The sequence below is a fragment of the Anas platyrhynchos genome, chromosome 3 (assembly GCF_047663525.1).
Source record: "Anas platyrhynchos isolate ZD024472 breed Pekin duck chromosome 3, IASCAAS_PekinDuck_T2T, whole genome shotgun sequence".
Taxonomy (NCBI): domain Eukaryota; kingdom Metazoa; phylum Chordata; class Aves; order Anseriformes; family Anatidae; genus Anas; species Anas platyrhynchos.
The window spans coordinates 11,571,786-11,593,821 of NC_092589.1; the positions used below are offsets into that span (position 1 = coordinate 11,571,786).

Below are 22,036 nucleotides of genomic sequence, written 5' to 3' on the forward strand. Positions count from 1 at the left end.
CTCACATAAAGAGTAAGGAGAGCTGTACAGAAGATTGTTACTTAGATAATGTAGGAACACAGTTTAATTAGCTGAATTAGAACTAAATGTGTGCAGATAAACTGAGTTCCTTTATTTGGTTATTTAATGCCCTGCCTCATGCTCTAGTCCTGCATATAATTATACTTCACCCTTATTATTTATGGTTTACGAAAGAGGTGGAGTCAAGTGCAAAATGCAGAGCTCCTGCCTTGTGCTGAGGCAATCCACTGACACAAAGCCATGCCTGCTGAAACAGAAGGTCACGTGCAAAGCTAAAGGAGTCAAACAGTAAGGATTGCCCAGCCATGCTGATGGGTGAGCTGCTGCAGAGACAAAAGAGTAAATGGGTTTGATCTCAACTGCTTCTGAATCAATTGGATGCTCTCCCTTGCCAGTTCAGGTAGTGCAATACCTATGACGGGTGTGGGACAGGTTAGGGATGCATGATCACGAAATTCTCTGTCCAGTCACAATAATGGTCTCCTTCCGTGGGCAACTCCCAGTACCTACAGAGATCTAGGAAGAGCTGGCAGCTCTTGATGATCCTGCCCCCAGTGGGATTTACACAGTAATAGTCCTCTAAAACCTTTTGTCCCCCAGAGAAGAAGCCATCCATCACTTTCCTGACTCAGCCCATGAGTAACAACAATCTTATTCTCTGTTAGTACTGGCTCAAGCAGAGCTTTTAAGTTAAGAGCCTCTAAACATGTTCAAGTCTAAAAAGACTCTATAAAATCAACAAAATTTTTTCATATAAATATTGGTCAGAGCACAGAAAGAAAAGAAAAAAAAAAGGAAGTAAAAAAAGGAGAAGAAAAAAGAAAGTAAGCAGGTCTAAACCCTGACGCCACTCACCACAGAACTGAAGGACAGGTAATTCTCCTCAGTTCATACATATGAGAAAATGAAGTGCTCTCTGAAGTGCACTCTCTCACACTATTTCTACTTTTCTAACACTCCCTGAGATTCTTTTTGTTTGTTTGTTTGTTTTTCAGTCATCCTCCTGCAAGTTTCTTTGAATTGCAATGGGATAATCTCCCAGATTCTGGGGGAAACTCTCTGTGAGAGGAATTCCTGGGTCTATAGCACCTGTTTAATAAACTGAAATTGAGAGTTGTTAAGTTATCAAAGGGCTAAATATATTATTCTTTGCTCATGGAAATCCTGTTTCACCAACAGATTTTTTTGTTGTTTTCTTTTCTTTTCTCGAACCCTGTAACCACATACATATGCTTGCATTTTCCTGCATTTTATTTTCTTTCAAATAAGACTCGATTTATGAATATCACGATCTGTGAGTCTCATTGAGAAATGAGAATCAAAAAATGTTTTGGGTTTGAAGGGCCCTTAACGATCATCTAATTCCAACCCCCCTGCCATGGGCAGGGACACCTTCCTCTACACCAGGTTGCCCAAAGCCCCATCCAGCCTGGCCTTGAACACCGTGAAGGATGGAGCATCCACAGCTTCTCTGAGCAACCTGTGCCAGTGCCTCACCACCGACACAGTAAAGCCTTTCTTCTGAATATCTAATCTTAATCTATCCTTTTCTAGGATAAGGAGTAATGGCTTTAAACTACCTCTATACTCCCTAATAAATACCTTTAGGTACTGGAAGGCCTCTATAAGGTCTCCTCATAGCCTTCTCTTCGCCAGGCTGAACAACCCCAACTCCCTCAGCCTGTCTTCATAGGAGAGGTGCCCCAGCCCTCTGAGCATCCTCATGGCCCTCCTCTGGACTTGTTCTAATACATCCAGTTTAGACCTTATCCATGTGCTTGCTGTGCTCGGCCACAGACAGCCCAAATATGTACATCATTTGAATCCATTTCCCCCAATTATTTTCTTCTCTCTCCCCAAGTATACACGTGGCTAGCTCTTAGTCACACACAAAAGCTCTACACATAACCACACAGCGTGCAATTCATACACATCATGTGAATGTGAAATACATGGGGTCAGGTAGTTACCAAAGGGTAATGAAACAGGAATCACAGCTTTTTGGGGGGCATTTGTACCACAGCATTTATCTCCCTCCTGTCCAAACAAGATAGCCATGATAATTAATTATTAGTCAGTAATTAATAATTATTATTTTCTGTTGCTCATGAAATAGTTTTCCACAATTTTATTCTGTGGCTCTTAGCAGCTAAATTTATATTTAATACAAAAGTTGCCCCACTCAACTGCTAAGTGTCCCATGACAATATAATTTAGCTCTGCTCTGACAGATTTAGAAAAAAAAAAAATCCACTGTCTGAATTGCTCCTCCTGAAACATCCTGAGTTTTAACTCAGTCACACCTTTCAAACTCTACACAAGTCCAGTCTTGCTTCCAACCTTCTAAGACAAGGGAAGGTGACCACCAGGATAAATGTAAAGAATCTAACCACCAGCCTTGTGCCCCTTTGCTGCCTCCAGGAGTTCAAGTATATTGTCAATCATTGTTATAAAAAAACTTACCGTTCTTTTGCCAAAGTCTTGGCATGGGCTGTTAATAGTGCTTCCTTTCAGTGGGACCATCCCTTTGGGGCTGTTGTCAGACTTCCGCTTATAGAATTCAATTCCATCTTCTAAGAGCACGACCCACATCGGCTTCCAGGTATTAAACATGCTGCCCTGCATCAATAAATCATGGTGTACATTATGTTTGATAAATCACCGATTACATGATATCTACCAAAGACCAGGGAACATCTGATTGACTCTAAAATAATTATAGGGTCTCAAGGGAAATAATGAGCCACAACCACACCCATCTCACCATGCTGTTAAAATATGTTGTTATTCTTCTGACAACCATTTATTTCCCCTCCTAGTCACCTCTGCTGTGAATTTTTCACAAATTGCATCATGACCCCAGATGATGTTTCTTTTCCGTACGTTTGTGATTTCAAAATGACCCAGTGACAACACTAGGAACAATCCTCAAAAAACCCAGATGCGAACTGACCCATTAGGGCTCTCTCATTAACTCCGGGCTTCCTGTGCTGTGTTTAGGACTTGGTGCCACAATACAGTCAGCTCTTGAGGCCTGGCTGTCAGATAAGAAAGCACATATCTCAGAGGACTTCTAGACTTAAGAAAGCAATAGTAAGCATAATGAGTAGTTCAAAGGCCTCGGGCTGCGGATCTCCAACTGCTGTGGTGAGAAATTGAGGTGCTTCGTTTCATCTTTTAAGGCTTTTACTTCCTGTTTCTGAATCACAGCAGTTAGACGTGAGAAATTCAGAAATAAAGCCTGGGCCAGACCCTACGTATAGTGAAACATATGGTAAAATCCACAGGGCCTCAAATAGGAACGACCTGTGCTCTCTCTGTGCTGAGCACAATTAAGTGCTAGAATTATTAAGACTGTCATGTCCTAGCTAGCTTACCTCTGGTCCTGCCTGCAGACGGCTTCAAAAACGGTCACAATCCCAGACACCCAAGTGTCTCACTGCTCAACCAAATGAGCATTTATATGTGCTGAAAATCAACATTTCTGGGGAGTTACTGATCCACACTCGATATTTGTAGGCCTCAAATCAGAGGCTATCCTCCAAAAACATTTGATTTCCTTATCTTTCTGTCATGAAGAGAGACCTCAGTTTATTCTCCCTCTCCTACCATGGTGGCTAAGCAGAGCTAAAGCTGCAGACAGAAATGAGGTGGCCACCATCACACTGTGCAAGTGGCTTGTTTTGATTTTAAAATGGGCAGAGTTACTTCTATTTGCATTTCTGCAGAAGTGAACAGGACAGAAACACTGAGTCTTTCCCTCTTTCCCCTCCAGGAGGAAATCTTTGACCATCACATCCTTTTTATCCTGCCTTAGCTCTCAAGAAAGGCCTTTTGCACTCTGAATCAGACCTTACAGGATGGAGAGGAAAAACCATGAAAGATCTGACTGAGCGTGGGACCTGCTTCCAGCCTCTGTAGCGCTCACTGCAAGCAGAAGGTGCCCCACAAGTGAATGCTGCCTTCCAAAGGTAAACTGCTGTGCTGGAGGCTCTCTGGAAACCCAGATGAGCAGAGAACTGAAACAACGGTCCAACCTTGATGTGGATACCACATAGGGATTGAGTGCTGTTTTCTTTTGATTTTTTGTTTGAGCCATAAGAATTTATCATTTTTGGAGAACACAAATTGCCCCACAGGTTGATTTTCTGCTAAGGAATCAAGTGAGATGGGGAGCCAATACAAGAACCACTGCAATTTCCTTTTGCCAGTTTATTGCATCTTACGATACTTCTGCTCATGGAGAAACAAGTCCAGTACTTCCTGAAGACTCTGACATGCTCTGTCAGTGGAAGCCACTGCGGAGCAGGGTTAGAGGTTAGACTGGCAGTCTCGGATCCACACCATCAGCAAGCCTGAACATAGCCATGTCGGTCTCAGCTAAAACAGCTCACAAAAGACAAATGCAGGATGCTGGATTTGATTTTCCCAGACTAAAAACCAAATCGTCTCCCTTGCTCCAAAGGCTGCAGATAAAGATAGGTGTTCCCTGAACTGTTCTCTGAAATCATTAGCCACTTTAAAAGCTCACACAACCTCCCTTTGGTAGAACTATTTATCTAAAAAAAAAATATCGGTAGCACTACATGAGTAGAAAATGAGCTGTTTTCTGTGCTTGCTCAGATGACCCAAGGTCCCCCACATATACAGTGGCTTAGGCTGACATAAGATCAACTCTTAAATCTGAATCCATATTCACTGAAGATCATGTTGTACCAGCCAAAACACTAACCCCAAGCACGTTCCTAGCCTAATGTAAATAACAAGAAAATCAGTGAAAAATCACCTCCACCCTTTTAGAAGATGATTGTGGTTTGTGCACAGGTCCTGCACTCTGGCAGGTCTGATCAGGATTTTCACTTTACAGGCACAAAGAAGAGGAGGAGATCACTTAATTGGCAGATAAGGGTAACTGAGAACATGCCCATCCTAGCTGGAAGCTCTGGCTGTGGAGTTCACAGCAGCCTCACTGATGGATCCGTGTTAGCTGGTACCACTAAAATCTGCATCTTCTGCTTCTTTTGCCCGCCAGCCTCCCTCTAAGCACACTGCTGCTCCTCACCAGCAGCATAAGCTCACTTCTGCAAAGACAGAGCCACCTACGAGGCTGTTAGAGAACAGGAGCACAATTTCCACTTCCCCGTTGCCATTGCAATAGCACCCAGCTGCAACTTTCCATTAGCAACACCCACAGAGAAACTTCTTGGGGACCCAGAACTCAGAGGAACAGCAGGGACTCACACTGACACGTCTGTATGCGTCTTTTCCCTGGCATACCCAGCCAGACACACAACTTGGGATCGTCTGCCCCAGTGTCTAAGTTCCCAGCCACTCCCCTGCCATGGAGAAATATGGATCGTGAGCCATCTGCTTTCAAATTGGGCCATGGGAACTAGACATCTGCAACCTGCTGTGCATGAATTTGGTCGTCTCCTTCCTCATGACGGCATTGGTGCAGCTTTGAGATTACTTTATGAACTTGCTTCCTCTCAGTGTCGGTAGAAATAAGACTGATGAGTGACCTTTTTGCAACAGCGGTCCCAGATTAGAGACCCCTCCAGCCAGCAGCTCTGATGAGTGAAATTCTAGTTTTGATGAGCACAGACACCGCAGCACAGAGCTCCAGAACTGACACAATTTAAACTGCTTTACCCCAGTACAGATTTACATAAAAATCTTGACCTTATCCTGTGGGCTCTACCACAAAAGACTCCAGAGCAGAGGTTGCAGTGGGGCAGTGACTGCCTTCACAGAGGAGAGTCCAAAGCCCCACAAACTCTCCCTAGGCCAGACTCTGACCCGTGATATCACTATGCAGCCCCAACGTTTAACTCTGATTAAGTGCAGTAAAGTAGGCTGTGGCCATTTCAAGCTGTTACCTCTTTTGCCAAGCTTCGAATAAAGACATTCTTCATAAAAATAAGAATTTTTGACCCAGAGGTACATCTAAGATAAATGCAAAGTACCTTATATAGTACACTAACAAGATATAACTGCTAGCAAGTACCTCTATAATCACTAATATCACATTGTTCTATTGCTTAAGGAATTGGTTCATTTGCCTTGTTTTTTAGAAAAATAGGGAAAAAAAAAAAAAAAAAGACACCTCTTCTGTTTAAGTAACTGAAACCAAAGTACGTTTACCCATAGTCCCACAACCCATTCAGTCAGCTCCCTCCCCCTCTGTCCAAAGCCACCCCTTACCTTCTTTACCAAGTAGCCCTCTCTTATGCGCATTGGTTCTCGCTCCATGGCTCGGGCGGTCCTGCTCTGAGGTCTATCGGAGACAGCAGTTAGGCTCCTCTGGCAGCAAGGTCTGTGGGGTAGAGTTTTTTACAGCACAGCTGTGTCACTTTCACAAGTTCCTCTGCCTGCTAATCACATGAAAACAAGCCCATTTCCTCTTAGGGTAAGAGATAGGGAAACGCAGAAGCACGCGTGTATTTATAGGCTGCCTCTGACAGAGCAGGCAGCGGCATGACAGAACACCCAGCTGTATCAAACACTGCCAGCCTTGGGGACAGAGCCCTGGGAAATTGAATAAGCATTTTAATGCCTAATCCCAAGGACTCAAGCCCACTCTGTGAATACATGAGCTCTAGGAAAACAACAGAGAGTGGTGTACCTTGGTGTGCGTCAGGCAGCCACATGAGGATCCCAGAGACAGGTTTCTAACTCACCAGCTCTGTCAGTGTTACTTCATCCCAGCTTTGAAGCCCTACTCCCAGGGCCTGAGCAGGTAGGGTTGGCGGTAAACTGGAGAGCCTTCACTTGGTTAATGGTGCTGCGCCCTCTGCTGATACAAGAAAATTGTTTATCAGACCTGGGCAGGTTTTGGAGCTTGACGCTGAGGCTTTCCACAGAGGTTAGGTGTCAAACAGCACAAATGGGTGAGACCAGCACACTGTGTGAAGCGCCACTGAAGGTCACCTTCTGTGAGCATCTTTCGCTTGTCACACAGCCCATTTGGCTGTTTGGTAAAAGATAAGGTAAAAATATTTTCTGGCATGTGGTATAGAGCAGTCACACTCCCCCTTTCCCATACAGGAGTGGGACACAGGAGGCAGTGGTGCATTGCCAGGTGCTCTCCCACATGCAAGACTCCATATCACTTCACAGCTGAACCCAGTGTTACCTCATCTGTCACCCCTGCTACTTGCAAAGGTCTTTCACCCTGACAGGCACAAGGCATGGAGCTTCCTCTTAGCAGCAGCATTGTGCAGGCGACAGCCACTGCGTCCTGAAGTGCTCCATTGCCAAATGCCCTCCCCAAAAACATGACTTTTTCCTCAGACAAATTCCTGTTCTCCATTTGGCTCCTGTCTTCTCCCAGCTTTTACTTAGAAGTGTATGCAAGTCCAACAAGGTCTACAACAGAGGATTAAAAAAGCTCAGAGACTTTCTCTAGCCATTCTCCAGCAATGCCTACCTATTGGTTTTCCCACAGGTAAGCGTCCACTCCCTCCTTTGTAATGTTCACTACCCCAACTGCTCAATGTTTCTCCTGGCTGTCCGAACTGCCATTTTCCTGTAATGATTTCCACTCACTATAACTTGTCCTGTCTGGCACGGAAACTGGATTACTCCCTTTTATGTGCCAGCTGTGATGCACAGTTTTTATGCTGTAAAGAAGTCTTCTGCTAGCTGGGATGCTCTGCTGAGCCCCAGGATCAGGTCAGCAATCTGTTAGCTCTTCGTGAAGCTGTGACAAGCTCCACAAGCTACCAGACAAGCTCCACAGCCGAACTGCTTGCTCTAATTTTCTCAAACCTTTCTCTGCTAGCTGCTGTTTGAATTATCTCTCTAGGCCCATCATAATGCTTGATGTACTCAGAAGCCTGTAGACTCCTTGTAGACTGTAAATAAACAAACAACAAAAACAAAAAAAACACAAACACCCATAAGGCTACAGAGCATGGGGGTGAACATTAAAGACCACAAAGTAGCTCACAGTTAGCTCTTACTTCTTTCCCTACCTTGCTGCCCTTTAGACCTGAGGAAGGGAAACCCCTTCCCCATCTGGAAGGGCTTATGAGAACAAAGACTAAACTGCCAGTGTCTTTCTCTCTGCAGGCAGCTTTTGCACAGATTTCCCCCTTGGCATCCCCGCCCACCTGCTCCTGCCGGAATGGTGTTTTTGCTTAGTCAGGATTACAGTGATGAACTAACGATATGAAACGCCCAGGGACAGTCCTTTGATAGAGCATCTATATGACCTTATACTAGAAAGTGGTTTACTGTGAAGAGAAAAGGATGCTGACTCCACCAGTAAGCAAAGGACACTCAATTTCTCATTTACCTGCATAAAAAGTCCTTGAAGATGTGTGAAATGAAATTAGAGATACAGTGTCACCAAGCCAATGACTCCAGAATTTACCATTAGGTACTTAAGCAACTCACTGTCAAGGCATAAAATTATCTTTATTGAGTTTTAGCTGGATGCAGCTACTTTTATAACATTTATTTTCTCTGCATTGTTTCTCTCATCTTCAAAGCTCAGCTATTCTTTTTGCCCTTCTGACTTTGTTTCATTTATCACCCATCATCACAGGGGAATCAACGCTTTGTCATCCCTGGGCAAAAATGTGCTGATCAACTAAATCACTCACGCAAAGCAAGACGGTCCTTAACCATGCAGTGACTGTGGCCGATGTGAAGGACACGGTGCTGATGCACGTCTTCTTTAACAAGCTGGTCATAAAGAGCAGCAGCAGGCCTAGGGAAGAGGAAGGCCTGCATTGTTCTGGCTTTCCATGGAAGGGCTGATTTCTGGCAGCAAAAGGATCATAACCTGAATTGTGGAAATCTGCTGTAAGTTACCCTGTTCTCCTCATTTCTGCCCAAAGTAAAGGTGCTTGATGGCAGATTACAAACATTTGCCACAACAACACAATCTGCAGCAGAGATCACAGATGAATATCTTAGCTCAGCTTATTGGCAAGTGAACCGTTCCTGTAAGCAACATCTTGCTGCTGTACTTCCTCAGAAAATTACGTTTCTTTCTGCTACTTCAGGACTCACTCCTGCAAGCATTAAAAAAAAAAGCAATCACTTGAATTTATGTGAGCAAGGGATCTAGCTGAGAGACTGATGGGCATTTACACCCAGCTATCTCTCTGCAAGTAAATGTGTCGGCTGCAAGGACCACAGGCAGCTCTTCAGCTTGTTACATCAGCTTTGCTGCTCTCGGTGCTAGCCCTTGCATGGCTGGATTTCAGATCTGCCTGCTGCACTTTAAGTGCTGTAAGCCCACTCCATCTGTAACAGAATGGCTGAGTTCTCCAGAAACATGCATCTCTCCAGCAAATCAAGCCAGATTTCCCAGAGAAATTAAATCAAATGCGATATGATCAAAATGATTGTCTACATGCAAAAAAAATAACATAAGGTTTGCAAAGGTCCAGCTGCAAGTAGAAGTAAAACCCTTTCTGACTTCTACTCAGAGGCAGCGATCTCAGAAGAATTACAGTATTAAACTGAGAGCTGGCAGATGCACGGCTCAGCACAATTCACTCCATGTGGCACCACACACGGCTATTTTTAGCAAATGAGCGACTGTGGCTTTACATCCACTTCTCAAAAAGAAACCCAAAACCAGAACATTCACAGTCAGCGTGGTATTAAGAAAGGAATTGAAGAGAAGAAAGCAGGAAAATATTACAAGAATTGTTCTTGTCACCTTGGAACCTAAATGCTGCGTGTTGTCTGTCATAAAGGAGCCATCTTATTCTGACCTCTAGGCACGTTTCATGTATTTAATTCTTGTAGAGCCATGCAGCAGGATTAATATATTAAATGGAAAATGGGGAGATCTATGTAAATAGTGATGCTGAAACATTCATGTACCTGACACGTCAACACAGAATGACCGTTTAGAGCGGATTCAAGACAGCAGATGGACCAACCCTGAATGTTTTCTAGGCAAACTGGACCAGCACATAGCATACACCATGGCTTGCATGCATATAAGCTCTGACTTTTCACTGAATACATCCAACCTCACCTGTGACCTACCTCTTCCCTAGAGTATTTCTCCATCAGCAACACACGTAGGTGATGCAGGCAAAGCAGAGAAGGCCTAGGCACAACAGAGATGTCTAGAAAGGTGAAACTGCAGCATGCAACCCTCATAGCTCTCGGAAGAAAAAGAGATGAGGATGAATGAACACGTTGGTAGTTGCTCACCTGAGGAAGCTCACCACCCTCTTCATGAGCACTAAGGGGCTCATCAGTGCACATGGGAATTTCGCAGTGTCCCTGCCCCCAAAGGAAAGGGAATTAGCTTAATGTATCCTACTGACTCCTGTGAAGTCTCAGATGCCAGAGAAACAAAAAGCAGACTTGAAAGAATAAAAAATAATAATAATGAAGGGAAGGACACATAAGCCTATGTATTTGCTTCTAGAAATAAACTACTGTTGTGACTTAAGACATGGTGTAGGTCCTATAACAACATATTTAATTTTGACCCTTGTAGGGGTCACTGCATTTGCTCTGTGCTCAGAGCATTTTATTTTTTTTTTTTTCAAGCAAAAAGCACACTGCCTCCTTATTCCTGCAGTTATCTTATTCCACATGGAAAAATCAAGCATGTAATATCAGGGAACTATGCAGACCAGCATCTCCCTAGGGCCTGGAACACACAGAAAATCCCTGTGAGAACTGTCAGGGCATTGCCTGTAGCAAAACTTAAGACCAGCACATAGCTCAGGCAAAGACTGAAGGCTCAGGACTGACCTGAAATAGGGTCCATAGGTGGAGGTGTGGGGTGGAGAGTCCAGGTGAAGCTAGTCACAACTATTAAGGGCAGTTGTTATGCTGCAGCAACAAAAATAACCTCCCAGAAAGACTTATGAAAGGTAGCCTCTCCCCTGTCATCTATAATGATAAAGAACATCTGGTAGGGTCAGATAAATGTAAGCACTAAAGGCATGTGAAGTTATCAGATCAATAAAAAGAAAGACAATGCTTACATTTGAAACTGCTTCTGCATAAATGCTCCACCCTCACCGCATTTCACTTTCACGCAGTAGAACAGTTACTCAGCCTATGTATACATGATCCATATTACGATGCTTATTAAGTTCTCCCTTGTGTTTGCTATTTTGCCATAGTGGTCTGGAATACAATCACAGCCTGAGCTGTGCCCAGAGAAAGGTGATCATGCAGGCAGAAATAATAAGGGGAAAAAAAACTCGTTATAGATCTGACCTCTCGTGTACTTGGGAAGCTAATTGCAATCAATGCCTTTAGCCACACACAATTTACTACAACATGATATGTCTGGCCTGTGAGGGGAGTAAAACCGATCCCTGGCAATGGCCATTATTCTTCACACCGCTTTAAGTGATGCTATCAGATTCCCATGTGTAAGGCCTCTGTGGTTTCTTACTGAATTACATTTAAACTTACAGAAGTGGGAATTGCTGCAAGCAAAACTTTCAACAAGCCACAAAACCAGCAGAATTATATTCTCAGCAGAATATAATCACTTAGTCACATGGTCTGAACTTGGGTAGACCTGTGCGGTGTCAAGAGTTGGACTTGATGATCCTTAAGGGTCCCTTCCAACTCAGGATATTCTATGATTCTATGATTCTATGATTCTATGATAATGAAAAAAGGGAAGTCTCTTGCAATGATCAAACAAGATAAGGAGAAATGCACACCTGGTGTTTTCTGAGCCATAAAGTTTGTCTAAATATCAATAATTCAGTTAAATATTTTGTCTAAATATCACAGGTGCTTCCTCATGTGAAAACCTGTACATGCCACTTGATTGATGGCTTCCAAGATATTTTCGAGACCATTCACTGCTGACTTAGACAATGGTTGGAGCATTGGAGGGATTCATTTTACCCAATTTTTGATGTCTGTTCTCGAGGACCTTTAAAGTCAGCACAGATCTGGGCAATAAATCAACGAAGTTCAGTGTATGACTTGTGATGAAACATAGGCCCCCACTGTGGGATGAGTTGCTTCTGGAACTTACTACTTGATTAAATGCAACTACTTTTTGATTAGTTGTCCTGTGACAATACAAGAGTCTTAGGTGACTCACCAAGTCCGTAAGATTCTTATCATATAGTAAGGTTGATAATGCAGCTACCTCGTCATACATAAAGAACTGGTTTGGTTTGGTTTGGTTTTGCTTTATTTTGTTTTTAAATGGCATTTATTTCACTCTTGACTGTTCAGTGGGAGAAGTAATGACTGCATAATGTAAAAACTTTCCTACAGGATAATCCCTGCTACCAATGACTGCTATCAAAGGTGGGATGTTATTTACAGAGCTTGCTATATACACAGTTCTGAGATGTAGGAATCACACCCTGCTTTTATTTTTGTGGAAACCTTGCTTGCTGAACAAATTATGAAGCCTAATCTTAGCTGGATACTTAATCAAAGCAAATACAGTAAGATTTCTGTTGCAGAAGTCAAGTTTTCAGCAGTATGTGTTAATTTGCTTGTTACAACAAATAAAAATAAAAATATCAGTAATTAACTAGCATACAGAATGAAAAGAAGCTGGGTAATGCCTGATCGTCCATATGACTTAACAATACTACATTTTACCACCCTGTGTACATCCCTGCTTTAGGAAAACAGAAAACATCAGGACCAGCACAACATGTAGGTGAACAAGATGTGCAATGCTCTTAATGAAATCATGAACTGTCGTTCAATCAAACAAAAAATACATTTATGGCCCGGATCCTGTGTCAGCTGTGAGAATGTTGCAGTTTTAACAGTAAATAGAACAGATATGGAAAAGGAAAAAAATATATATGTTCTTTGCAGAAGAATGGAAAGGGTGCCTGAGCCTCCTGCTGCTATACACGCAATCGGGAGCGGCGTAGAGCTGAATTAAGGTAGGACGGGCACAGATCCTTGGAGGGATGGTGGCAGCCATTGGTAAAGGGCTGAAGAATTGCCATGCCGGCCTGACACCGCCTTTGTGGTGGGGTTTTCCCTGTGAAAATAAAGGAGTGGGACGGGGAGGGAGGGAAGGCGCCGGGGATGCCCGGGCTCGGGGCCGCTGTCCGGGGCCGCGGTGCTGAACGGGGCGGGCCGGGGCGGCGGCCACCGGCTGGGAACGGGGACAGGGGGGACAGGGAGGGACAGGGGGACAGGGAAGGACAGGAGGGACACGGAGGGACAGCGGGGAAGAGGAAACCCGGCTCCCAGACGCTGCGCCGTGATTAGAGGGGAAGGGCAAACTAAATCCATCGTGCGCTGCTTTGGGGAAGGGCTGTGCCGGCTGCGCTCCGGCAGCCCCTCCTCTTCCTCCTCCCTCCTCCTCTTCCTCTCCCTCGCCGCCTCGCTCTGCTCTGCCCTGCTGCGGAGGGGGGAGAGACGAGGACAGCCCCCCCCCCCCCTCTCGCCATGGGCGACATCCCCAGCCTGGTGAAGATCAGCGTGTCGCTGCGCATCCAGCCCAACGACGGCGCCGTGTACTTCAAGGTGGACGGGCAGCGCTTCGGCCAGAACCGCACCATCAAGCTGCTCACCGGGGCCAAGTACAAGATCGACATCGCCCTCCGGCCCGGCACCGTCCAGGCCACGTAAGTGCATCCAAAGCTTTTATTTTTAGAGGTTTAAGAGGGTTTCCTGGCAGGCTGACAGCGCGGGGTTTCCGTGATTTCTCCCTCTCCGCCCTCTCGCTGCCGCGTTGCTGGGTCTCTGGGCAGCCTTTCCCTTGCTGGCTCCGGAGGGAGGCTGCGTTTGGGAGTCGCTTCTTTCCCCTTTCCTCCCTCCGTAGCTTATTAGGGCCTGGCTCCTTTTCTCCCTCCTTCCTCGTGGTTTGCCCTGGGAGCAGAAGGATGGGCTCCTGCAGCTTGGGGATGCTCCCAGCCCAGCCCCGCTGCACCCTGCCAAAGCAGAGACCGGCACCAGGGAGGACACAGACAAGAAAATGTCCTCCAGCCACGGAGAAGGGATTCACCCAAGCCCTCCCCAGCTCCTGGGGATCCTCACATTCCTTTTTCACCTTCCCTGGGTGATTGCAGAGCCCTGATTTTATTATTTTTTTGGGGGGGAGCCCCGGTGAGTCAGCAGCACCTGCAGGTCTGCTGAAACCACTGCCACATCCCCGGCTCCGAGGGGGCCTGCAGGGCTGCTGAAAGGCCGGATCCTGTCTCTTCGCAGGACGATGGGCATTGGGGGCGTCAATGTGCCACTAGAGGAGAAATCGAGGGATGCTCAGGTGGCCTCGTACACGGGGATCTACGACACAGAAGGGGTGCCTCACACCAAGAGCGGGGAGAGACAGCCCATCCAGGTCAACATGCAGGTACGTGGTCCTCCGCGCACGGAGGGACAAGGGCGGGCAGCAGGGACGTGACGCCCATGGAGGAAAGCATGGCAGAGAAATATTTCAGGGCAAATCCTGCTCACAGCTGCTGCCCTCTTTGCTTTCCATCAGTCTTCTCCCCGCCCCGATTACAGCTGTGAGGGATTTGTGGTGTTTGTCCTGCAGCTCCCATACCACAGAGAGGAAACGGAGCAGTATGTCATCTTCGGCTGAAGCCCTCCTAAGGGTCTGCTCTAATTTCTATGAGTTTAGGACCCTACCAAGGTTTCCAAGCCTCCCAGATTTCAGCTTTTTCTCATATTTGCTTGCTGCACTCAAGATTTCTTCTTAACTTTATCTTGTGTTTGTTTTTTATTCTGGAATGTTCTGCCATTTGGCACAGCAATACCCTTCTGGATATCTGTAACAGCTTAATTTAAAGTTTCTGACAATTACACAATGTGTAACTTTGGGGACCAACATCCCACTAACAGTTACCACTCCCTAATCTTAGGCTAATAAGGCTACCCTGCAGTATTTGTCCATGTTAATCCCTTCTCTATACATTTGCCTCCTAACACCCCAAAAAAATGAATGCCTAGGATGACTCTGAGCAGCAGACTCTCTCTAACAAATACAGAAACTACAGGCCAGTGATTTTCTTCTCAGGAGGAAGGAAAAGAGTGAGAATTTTTACAGCACCAACACTGAGCAGGGTTGTTGGAAACCACTTGTTCAGCACAGCAGTTCTGTTTCACAATGGCTTTACTCCAGGAGGTTAAAGGGCACTGACCCAAAACCACACGTGCTCTGATTGAGGCAGCTCTATTTTGATGCCTACGTGGATTGTACCCTCCACATTACTGAGGTGAACTCTGAAAATATGGAAATTTAACTTCTGTGCAGAAAACTAAGACCGATAAAACACAAATGAAGGAATTCCAAGTAATGGAAAGGAGGGTCTGGTTTTCAGCCACAAGCTCCTGGTTGTTTTCTTGCAACATAAGAACGAGCAGCCACAATATTTATCCAAACAGCAGCTTTACAAATCAAATCCTGATACTCTGAACCATGAAACTAATAGGATTTGCAAGTGTTTAGCAAGTCCTCAACCCCTTTTAGGGTTTGATCTTGACAGATTGGTTCTTCAGTACAGACTTAGAAGTCCACAACTGATACTTTTAAGTATCAAATATAGGCACCTCAACAGGGATTTACATGCCTAACTCATCATTTAGCTGCTTAGCTAGCCAGAGCTATGACAGATTTAGGGAACAAGCCTCAGGCACCCCAGTTCAAAAACTGCTTCTAATACCTACTTCCTGAATCTTCAAAACTAGGCTCACTATACGCTGCTTTACATTTTCCTATTTCTTTCAATTATAAGGAACTTCTGCCTCCACTTCCTTTTCTGTAACTGGCAGGATCCTGACATATCCTAGGGAGAAAAGGACTATTTAAAGCTTAGAAGTCTGAACTCACATTAGGAATAGACTGAGAGGTCAGTCCCAATGTTGAGCTGGTCTGATACTGCCAATTTAATGCCCAGAAGACAGAGTATCCATGAAAGTGATAAATGTATTTCTTGTCTGCTCTGAAATTTTAAATGCATAACTTTTTTGTGCTCCTACTTTTATCTTACCTCTTACAGACAGAGTATATATACGTAAAACAACAATCCCGTGTCTGGATTCCAGAAAATGAGGATGTGTTGCTGTTAGCTGACTGTTCACTTGCACCCGCTAACCAGAAAACTCTCAGCTGTCTAACAGATGGTGTAAACCCAGTTAGATACCTCTCTTTGGTCTGATTTTATTCTTGGTCAGATCAGACCAAGACTGATTAAGAAGCTAGACCTCTCTTCCCATAACAAATAGCCACCAAGTCATCCTAGCACACAGATTCAGAGGGAACAATTAAATAATTACTCCTGCCTACAGCACCAAGCTGAGCCTGCCCAAGGGTAGGGACACCCTTCTTCCCTGGGGATGGCCGCATGTTGGCCTAGTGGAGGAGCCAGGATTCAGTCTCAGGAGCCACAGGAATTCAGGGGAGCTCAGAGGATGCAGAACATTCGTTATGCCACAGAGCTGCTGCACGTGCTAAGAACTGGGCTTGTGGGGAGGCACAGAGTAGAAAAGCTCTGCAATTTAATTCTTTCCTTCTCCTGGAAATCCCCAGCAGTCAGACAAACTACTCTGAGTAGCTCAGCGAAGTGGGTCAGTGAAGGAAGACAACTTGTTTTCCTCCTTCATCTCTTATGAAATTCAGATTTTTCTGTACATCAATGAAATGCAATACTGCTCTTGATCGTATCACCTTTTACAAATACTTTTGTAAAGAAACACTTTTTCTTCTGGATCTATCAATTTTCTTCCTCAGTTTTCGGGCAAGGGTGGTTGGTGCTCCTCTCTACTGAGGATTTCTCCATGTAGGTTGTGCCCAGTAATATTCAATGTGCTTCACTTTTACTATCTTGCATTACTGCTGGTTTCAGGATTACTATCAGAGGGGAATAATGAAGGATCCTTAATTAAGATTTTGATTGCTGGGAGGGGTAAAATAGCTTGTATGTCTGATTTTTGCCTCCTTCAATGGAAGCAACAGAAATATTTCAACTACACCTTTAAGGTAACACTTGCAACTAGAGCCAAATAAAAACCTTCCACTGTCAGCACACAGCAACTCCTGCCACCGTCCGGCTAAATTTAAGATACCACAGTGGGCTGGGGGAGGTTTAAAGCAATGTCCATTAAGTAGCAGCAGCTTAAAAACCACATCTTGGATTAAAAACAAAAAACAAGCAAAAAAACCTCCATGCCCTTCTGAGAAAACTGAGTACAAAAGGCTCTGCTTGCAATTGAGTAAGAATAGAGCTTTCCTACTGACTTTGTGAGTGTGATTACTCTAGGTAGATGATCTAAGGTCAGCTTCCAGGCACATGATGAGAATGGAAAAGAGTCAAGTGAAGAGGTTGTCATTAGTGAGTGATGGAAATTCTTGAAAGAAAAAAAAATGTTAAAAAACAAGTTAGAGATCTTATTACACAGAACTTACTACAACCATAGTCTTATCCACTGAGCTGCACACACAGACAACTTACAGTCAGTGTCTTGCTATTCCTTCACTGTATTAGACTCTTAGCTACTAACGTGTGCTGATCATCTCCTTCCTGCTCTCTGGTACTTGTATCTAAGTTGGAAAAGCTGTGCCACCACAGTACAACTAGCAATTGCAGAAACGGGAACTTTTGCTTAAGTTTCATGTAACACATGGAATAAAAACCCAGAGGAGGAGTAAGTGATCTGATAGCAGCAGGTCTCAGTCATGACACTGAGACATGGCACTGTAGACAGAGGGCTACAAAGAAGGAATCTTCCCTGTCCTAACTGCAGCCTCTAGGTATGGTATGTAGTTGAAGCGATAGCCTATTTCACTACAGATCACGGCTACATGATCCGTGGTATATAGAAGCCACTTCGAGGTCATCATGCCACCACTGCTGTGTCATCTTGAGGATTATAGCTTTGATTCTTGCTGTTAGTAACATTTACCAATATAGGAACTTGAACATTTTTACCCCCTTCATTTATTAACACTGATGCTCCCTTTTCCTCACAGTTTAATGACATTGGCACTTTTGAAACAGTCTGGCAAGTCAAATTCTACAACTACCACAAACGGGATCACTGCCAGTGGGGCAACAGTTTTGGCAGCATTGAGTACGAATGCAAACCGAATGAGACACGCAGTCTTATGTGGATCAACAAAGAGACCTTCCACTGAAGAGAAGTGCAACCAACACTGCTGGACAAACTCCTTAAAAAAAAAATCTACCTTTTTAAACCAGCAAGAAGCCTTAACAAAGGCATACTGTAACGTCGCTTTGTTCCGTAAGGTTCCAATAACTCAGTTGTATGTACTGGTGGTGCCACTGAAATCTTTGCCTGTTACTGTATTTCAAGTTTACCTTGGCATCTGCGACACTCTTTACCTGTACCCTGGGAATAACGTAGGCATCATGGTAAAGAGTATTTGATTCCTGGGTAGAAAGTCATCCTATCATAATAGTGTCATAACTATCTGGATTATGCCCACTAGATGTAACACCCTTTGTGAAGTGTTTTGCTTTATTGCTTAGAATTTGGATGCGGTATCTATCATGTTGGAAATTTCCACATTTATATTTGTTTGCTCCTAAATCAGTGTGCTCCTTCAGGAATTTTGTTTACATGTCATCCCAGTGGACAGCAAAAAAAGTGCAAATTATGGATGTCTGTAGGTTTAGATAAATGGCAGCTACTGCACTGTTGGTATCAAGGGATGTCATAGCAAGGGATTTGGAAACTCTCCTTTTGTCAAGTGCTGTAAGTTACCCTGGTATAAATTTCCTATTTTGTGAGATTTGGTAATTTAGCATTCTTTGATGTTAACTTCCCCAGTCTCTGAAATAGCTTTAGAGAACACTATAAAACATGCTAACCTAAATGAAAGAAAAGCAATAAATTAGTTGTGGTATTAAAGACATCTAACAACATGGCTAGTGTCTATGTCAAGGTTATATAGTCTTGAAAGATACAGCAGCCATCCTTAATTTAGTTCTTACAGTAAGAGTTCTGATAGTAATCTCTGGTTTTCTTTGAATGAAATATTGCTCAAATCAGTGAAATCACATAAATCAACTTTTTTTAAGCCTGACTACTGTATTATACCAAAATCTACAGGATTTCCAGCCAACAAAAACTCCTCACTCATTGTGATCAAACTGCAGATTGCAATGCGTTGTGCTCTTTCACGTAAGGATAAGCATGTAAGCAATTGCACAGTCATGACTAAAGGTGCTACATAAACACTAGGTCAGTGTTTAACATATACAGGCAACAACAACAAAGAAAACAAATACCTTTTCTTTCAGTAAATAAACCAGGGAAACAACTATACTGTCCCATCCCCTACTTGGGCTGAAGTAAGCTGTCAGTTCTTGCATATCTGTTACTCCCTTTGTGAATAATTTGTAAATTGTGTATGTAAATGGTAACCATGACTTTTGATCTTTGTAATAAAGGACTTAAAACAATATTTTTTTTCTCTAGCGTGACCATCTAAACGAGCAGAAAATATTATATCAAAAACGGCAGTGGTTTTAAAAAGTCAGACAGCAGAGGGTACATAGCCAGTGCTTTCTGAGAATTCAGTCTGAGGCACTTCATGTTCAGTGCCCAAAGCTGCTCCTTCTAGGAAATACAAATCCAATGTGCTAGAATGCAGGATGTGAATTCGATAATGCTCAGTAGAAATTGAAAAAAAATCCCATTTAATTCTTAATCAAAAAACTTGACTGTTTGAAATTTCTAGAGACAAAAAAAGGCTGACCGTAGCACTGATGTAATATAGTACCAGAGCAGTAAGCTAGGCAGCTGCATCCCTGCTCTGAGGCAGTATTACACAGGCACATTTCATTGCTATGAAATTCTAGGAAGTATTCTAAGCTAACTTCTTTCCTGGACTTTCCCTAGTCTACAGGCAAATGATGTGGACAAAGGCCCATCCAGATTGGAGGGGTCACCTATAGCAAGTCAGCCTAACCCTGTATCACGACCACCTCCATCCCAAAAAACGAAGAATTTTGGTCACAGTCACCATGAAGTAGTCCAGTTTAAAATCTTTGATGATAGGAGGAAAGCTGCCACTTTCTACCCTGGAGATAGGGAGAGGGGGGGTCCTGCGTGGAGCCAAGAGTTGATGATTCAGTCAATGATTCTGGTGGGTCCCTTCAAACTTGGGATATTCTATGATTCTACAGAAACATTTTTTTCTCTGAAATAATAATTCAGAGACATAATTAATAATACCAAATGTTCAGCTGTCAATCAGTTCCATCTCTGCACTACTAAAGCGTTATTTTCTTCTGCAACACTTGGTATATTTTGTTTTGTTTGTACACAGAAGCACATCAGCATGAAGTGTTTGATACATAAATTAGCAGTTGTTTTTGTCCTACTAAAATTAAAATGTGTAAGACAGGCCTGCAGCTCTCGAGTTCAGCTTCTGTGAAATCCTCGGCCTACAGTATCTGAGCTCTCCAGCATTTATGAAATGTTACAGCAAATCCAGCCTATGCTGACATGGGAGGGATGTTATCATCAGCTAAAGAAAAGCACACCTTTCCCAAGGTAAATACTTACGTCTACATTAATTGCAAATAGGGCAGCTCTTTCTCATGTTTTAGCAAGCCCCTAGCACGTCGACTGCAATTCAGTTCAGAGGGTGGTCAAGAAGGAGGGCAGATGGAGCTGCTTTTAAAAGGAAGGAGAGAGCACTCAGACCAACCGTGTCCTGCAGACTCTGCGCCCTGAAACTGAACATTGCTGTCCAGGACTGAAGCCACCCTTTTAAAGACAGCGGCAGCGATTAAAATAAAATAAAAAAAAAAAAAAAAAAGGAAAAGGCAGGGGGAAGTGGGGGAAGTAGCCTGCTTAACAGCTATATTAAAGAAGGTAAATAACTTTTATCAGCTGTTACTTCCTCCTTCCCTGCATGATTTTTAAGGGTGAAGGAATGTGGCTTGATAGCCTCGCATTATTCCTGCCTAATAAAAAGATTATTTGTGGGGTATTTGTTGTGTATTTATACTGCTAAGGACAACATCACTGATACTCTCTATGTGTAAAGGAACATAGTCCCACAAACTTCCCTTTCCTCAACAAACATTTGCTCCTAGTAAAGGAGACCCATGTCTTTAAAAAGCATCTCTTTCCAAGTAATGTTCTGAAATATCTTACATTCAGGACAGCTCTGGTAAACGTTCATAAAGCTTGTGGGTAATCTCATAAAGCTTGTGGGTAATCAACTCAAGTAACTGTCACTGTGACAGTTTGATGCATTATTTAATCAGCAGCATTTAATCCCCAGACAAGTTTGTTCTTTACACACCTTTTTCTAATTAGTATTTCCATTTCTTGAGAGAACTCCAAAATTCAGAACAGGACACAATATACTAAGCTTAAAGATAGTTTTTATAATTATCCAACACACTGTCAGAAAATGCTGACAATGTGTCAATCCAGCTGAAACCACAAAGCACTGATACCTGAAGGTTTTCTACATGAAAGCCTTACAGATTTTTCTCTTTTGTCCCTTGTGTTCCCATGAAAGTTTCCAGCTTTCATTTTCATAAGAAAGATTGAAATGAATATATTGAATCTTTCAGAGTTACTTTTTCATCTATATTTAGGTAGCTGTTAGCACTTTCAGACAGCTGAGTAAAAGGATCCAAGAGCAAGCTATTAGTCATGATTATTATGGTTGTAGTCTGGCATAGGGCTTACATGAAATCAGAAGAGTCTGTGCATTGTTTTTTGTTTAGCACAACTACTACAGGCTTTGGATATCTCCTACCATCATACTATAGCTGAAAAGAAAAATACTGCCAAAGTCTCCAACCATTACCGATCAAGCTAGTGAGGTCTCACTGGCTTCAGCTTCAGAAAGCCTCATTTGTTATATTCTTCCTATAGAAGATGTGAACAAAACCGCTGTACAATGAAGCTGTAAGTTTTTTAACGCAAGGTTTTCACGTGCCAGCAGAAACTGGTTTCCATTTCTTTAAGAGCAGCTGGCTGATTTGCTATGTAAAACTTTGAGGTATGTGCTATTTTGAACAGTTCCATTTTTCTGGAGCCTCCACATAAGAATAAGAGCATGGCACTGTTGTCAATGCTA

The 22,036-nt window shown here is 43.5% G+C and overlaps 2 protein-coding genes across 5 annotated transcripts in view; one reads left to right on the top strand and one right to left on the bottom strand.

Annotated features, from left to right (window-relative positions):
- PLEK (pleckstrin) overlaps positions 1-22,036 on the bottom strand; it is a 47,107-nt gene that overhangs the window by 11,062 nt on the left and 14,009 nt on the right. The window contains exons 1-4 of one of the 4 annotated variants that reach the window (XM_072035302.1): positions 10,207-10,221; positions 6,702-6,814; positions 6,226-6,337; positions 2,485-2,640 (exon numbers count right to left, since the gene is read on the bottom strand). In XM_072035302.1, coding sequence (XP_071891403.1) covers positions 2,485-2,640; positions 6,226-6,273 — 204 coding nt within the window. In that variant the 5' untranslated portion in view covers positions 6,274-6,337; positions 6,702-6,814; positions 10,207-10,221. Of the gene's footprint in view, positions 1-2,484; positions 2,641-6,225; positions 6,393-6,646; positions 6,815-10,206; positions 10,222-22,036 lie in introns of those variants that run through there. The other 3 variants (XM_005025164.6, XM_072035301.1, XM_038177337.2) reach the window with 3 other exon arrangements.
- On the top strand, positions 13,194-19,393 carry CNRIP1 (cannabinoid receptor interacting protein 1). The gene is made up of 3 exons (XM_005025165.6): positions 13,194-13,586; positions 14,170-14,314; positions 17,936-19,393. The coding sequence occupies exons 1-3, from the start codon at positions 13,408-13,410 to the stop codon at positions 18,098-18,100; spliced, it is 489 nt and encodes a 162-aa protein (XP_005025222.2). The 5' UTR covers positions 13,194-13,407; the 3' UTR covers positions 18,101-19,393.

Bases quoted from the DNA above. Each gene is read 5' to 3' on its own strand.
- CNRIP1 (XM_005025165.6), top strand. From the start codon at position 13,408: ATGGGCGACATCCCCAGCCTGGTGAAGATCAGCGTGTCGCTGCGCATC. The intron at 13,587-14,169 runs GTAAGTGCATCC...GTCTCTTCGCAG, and splicing joins CCCGGCACCGTCCAGGCCAC to GACGATGGGCATTGGGGGCG. The intron at 14,315-17,935 runs GTACGTGGTCCT...TTTTCCTCACAG, and splicing joins CCATCCAGGTCAACATGCAG to TTTAATGACATTGGCACTTT.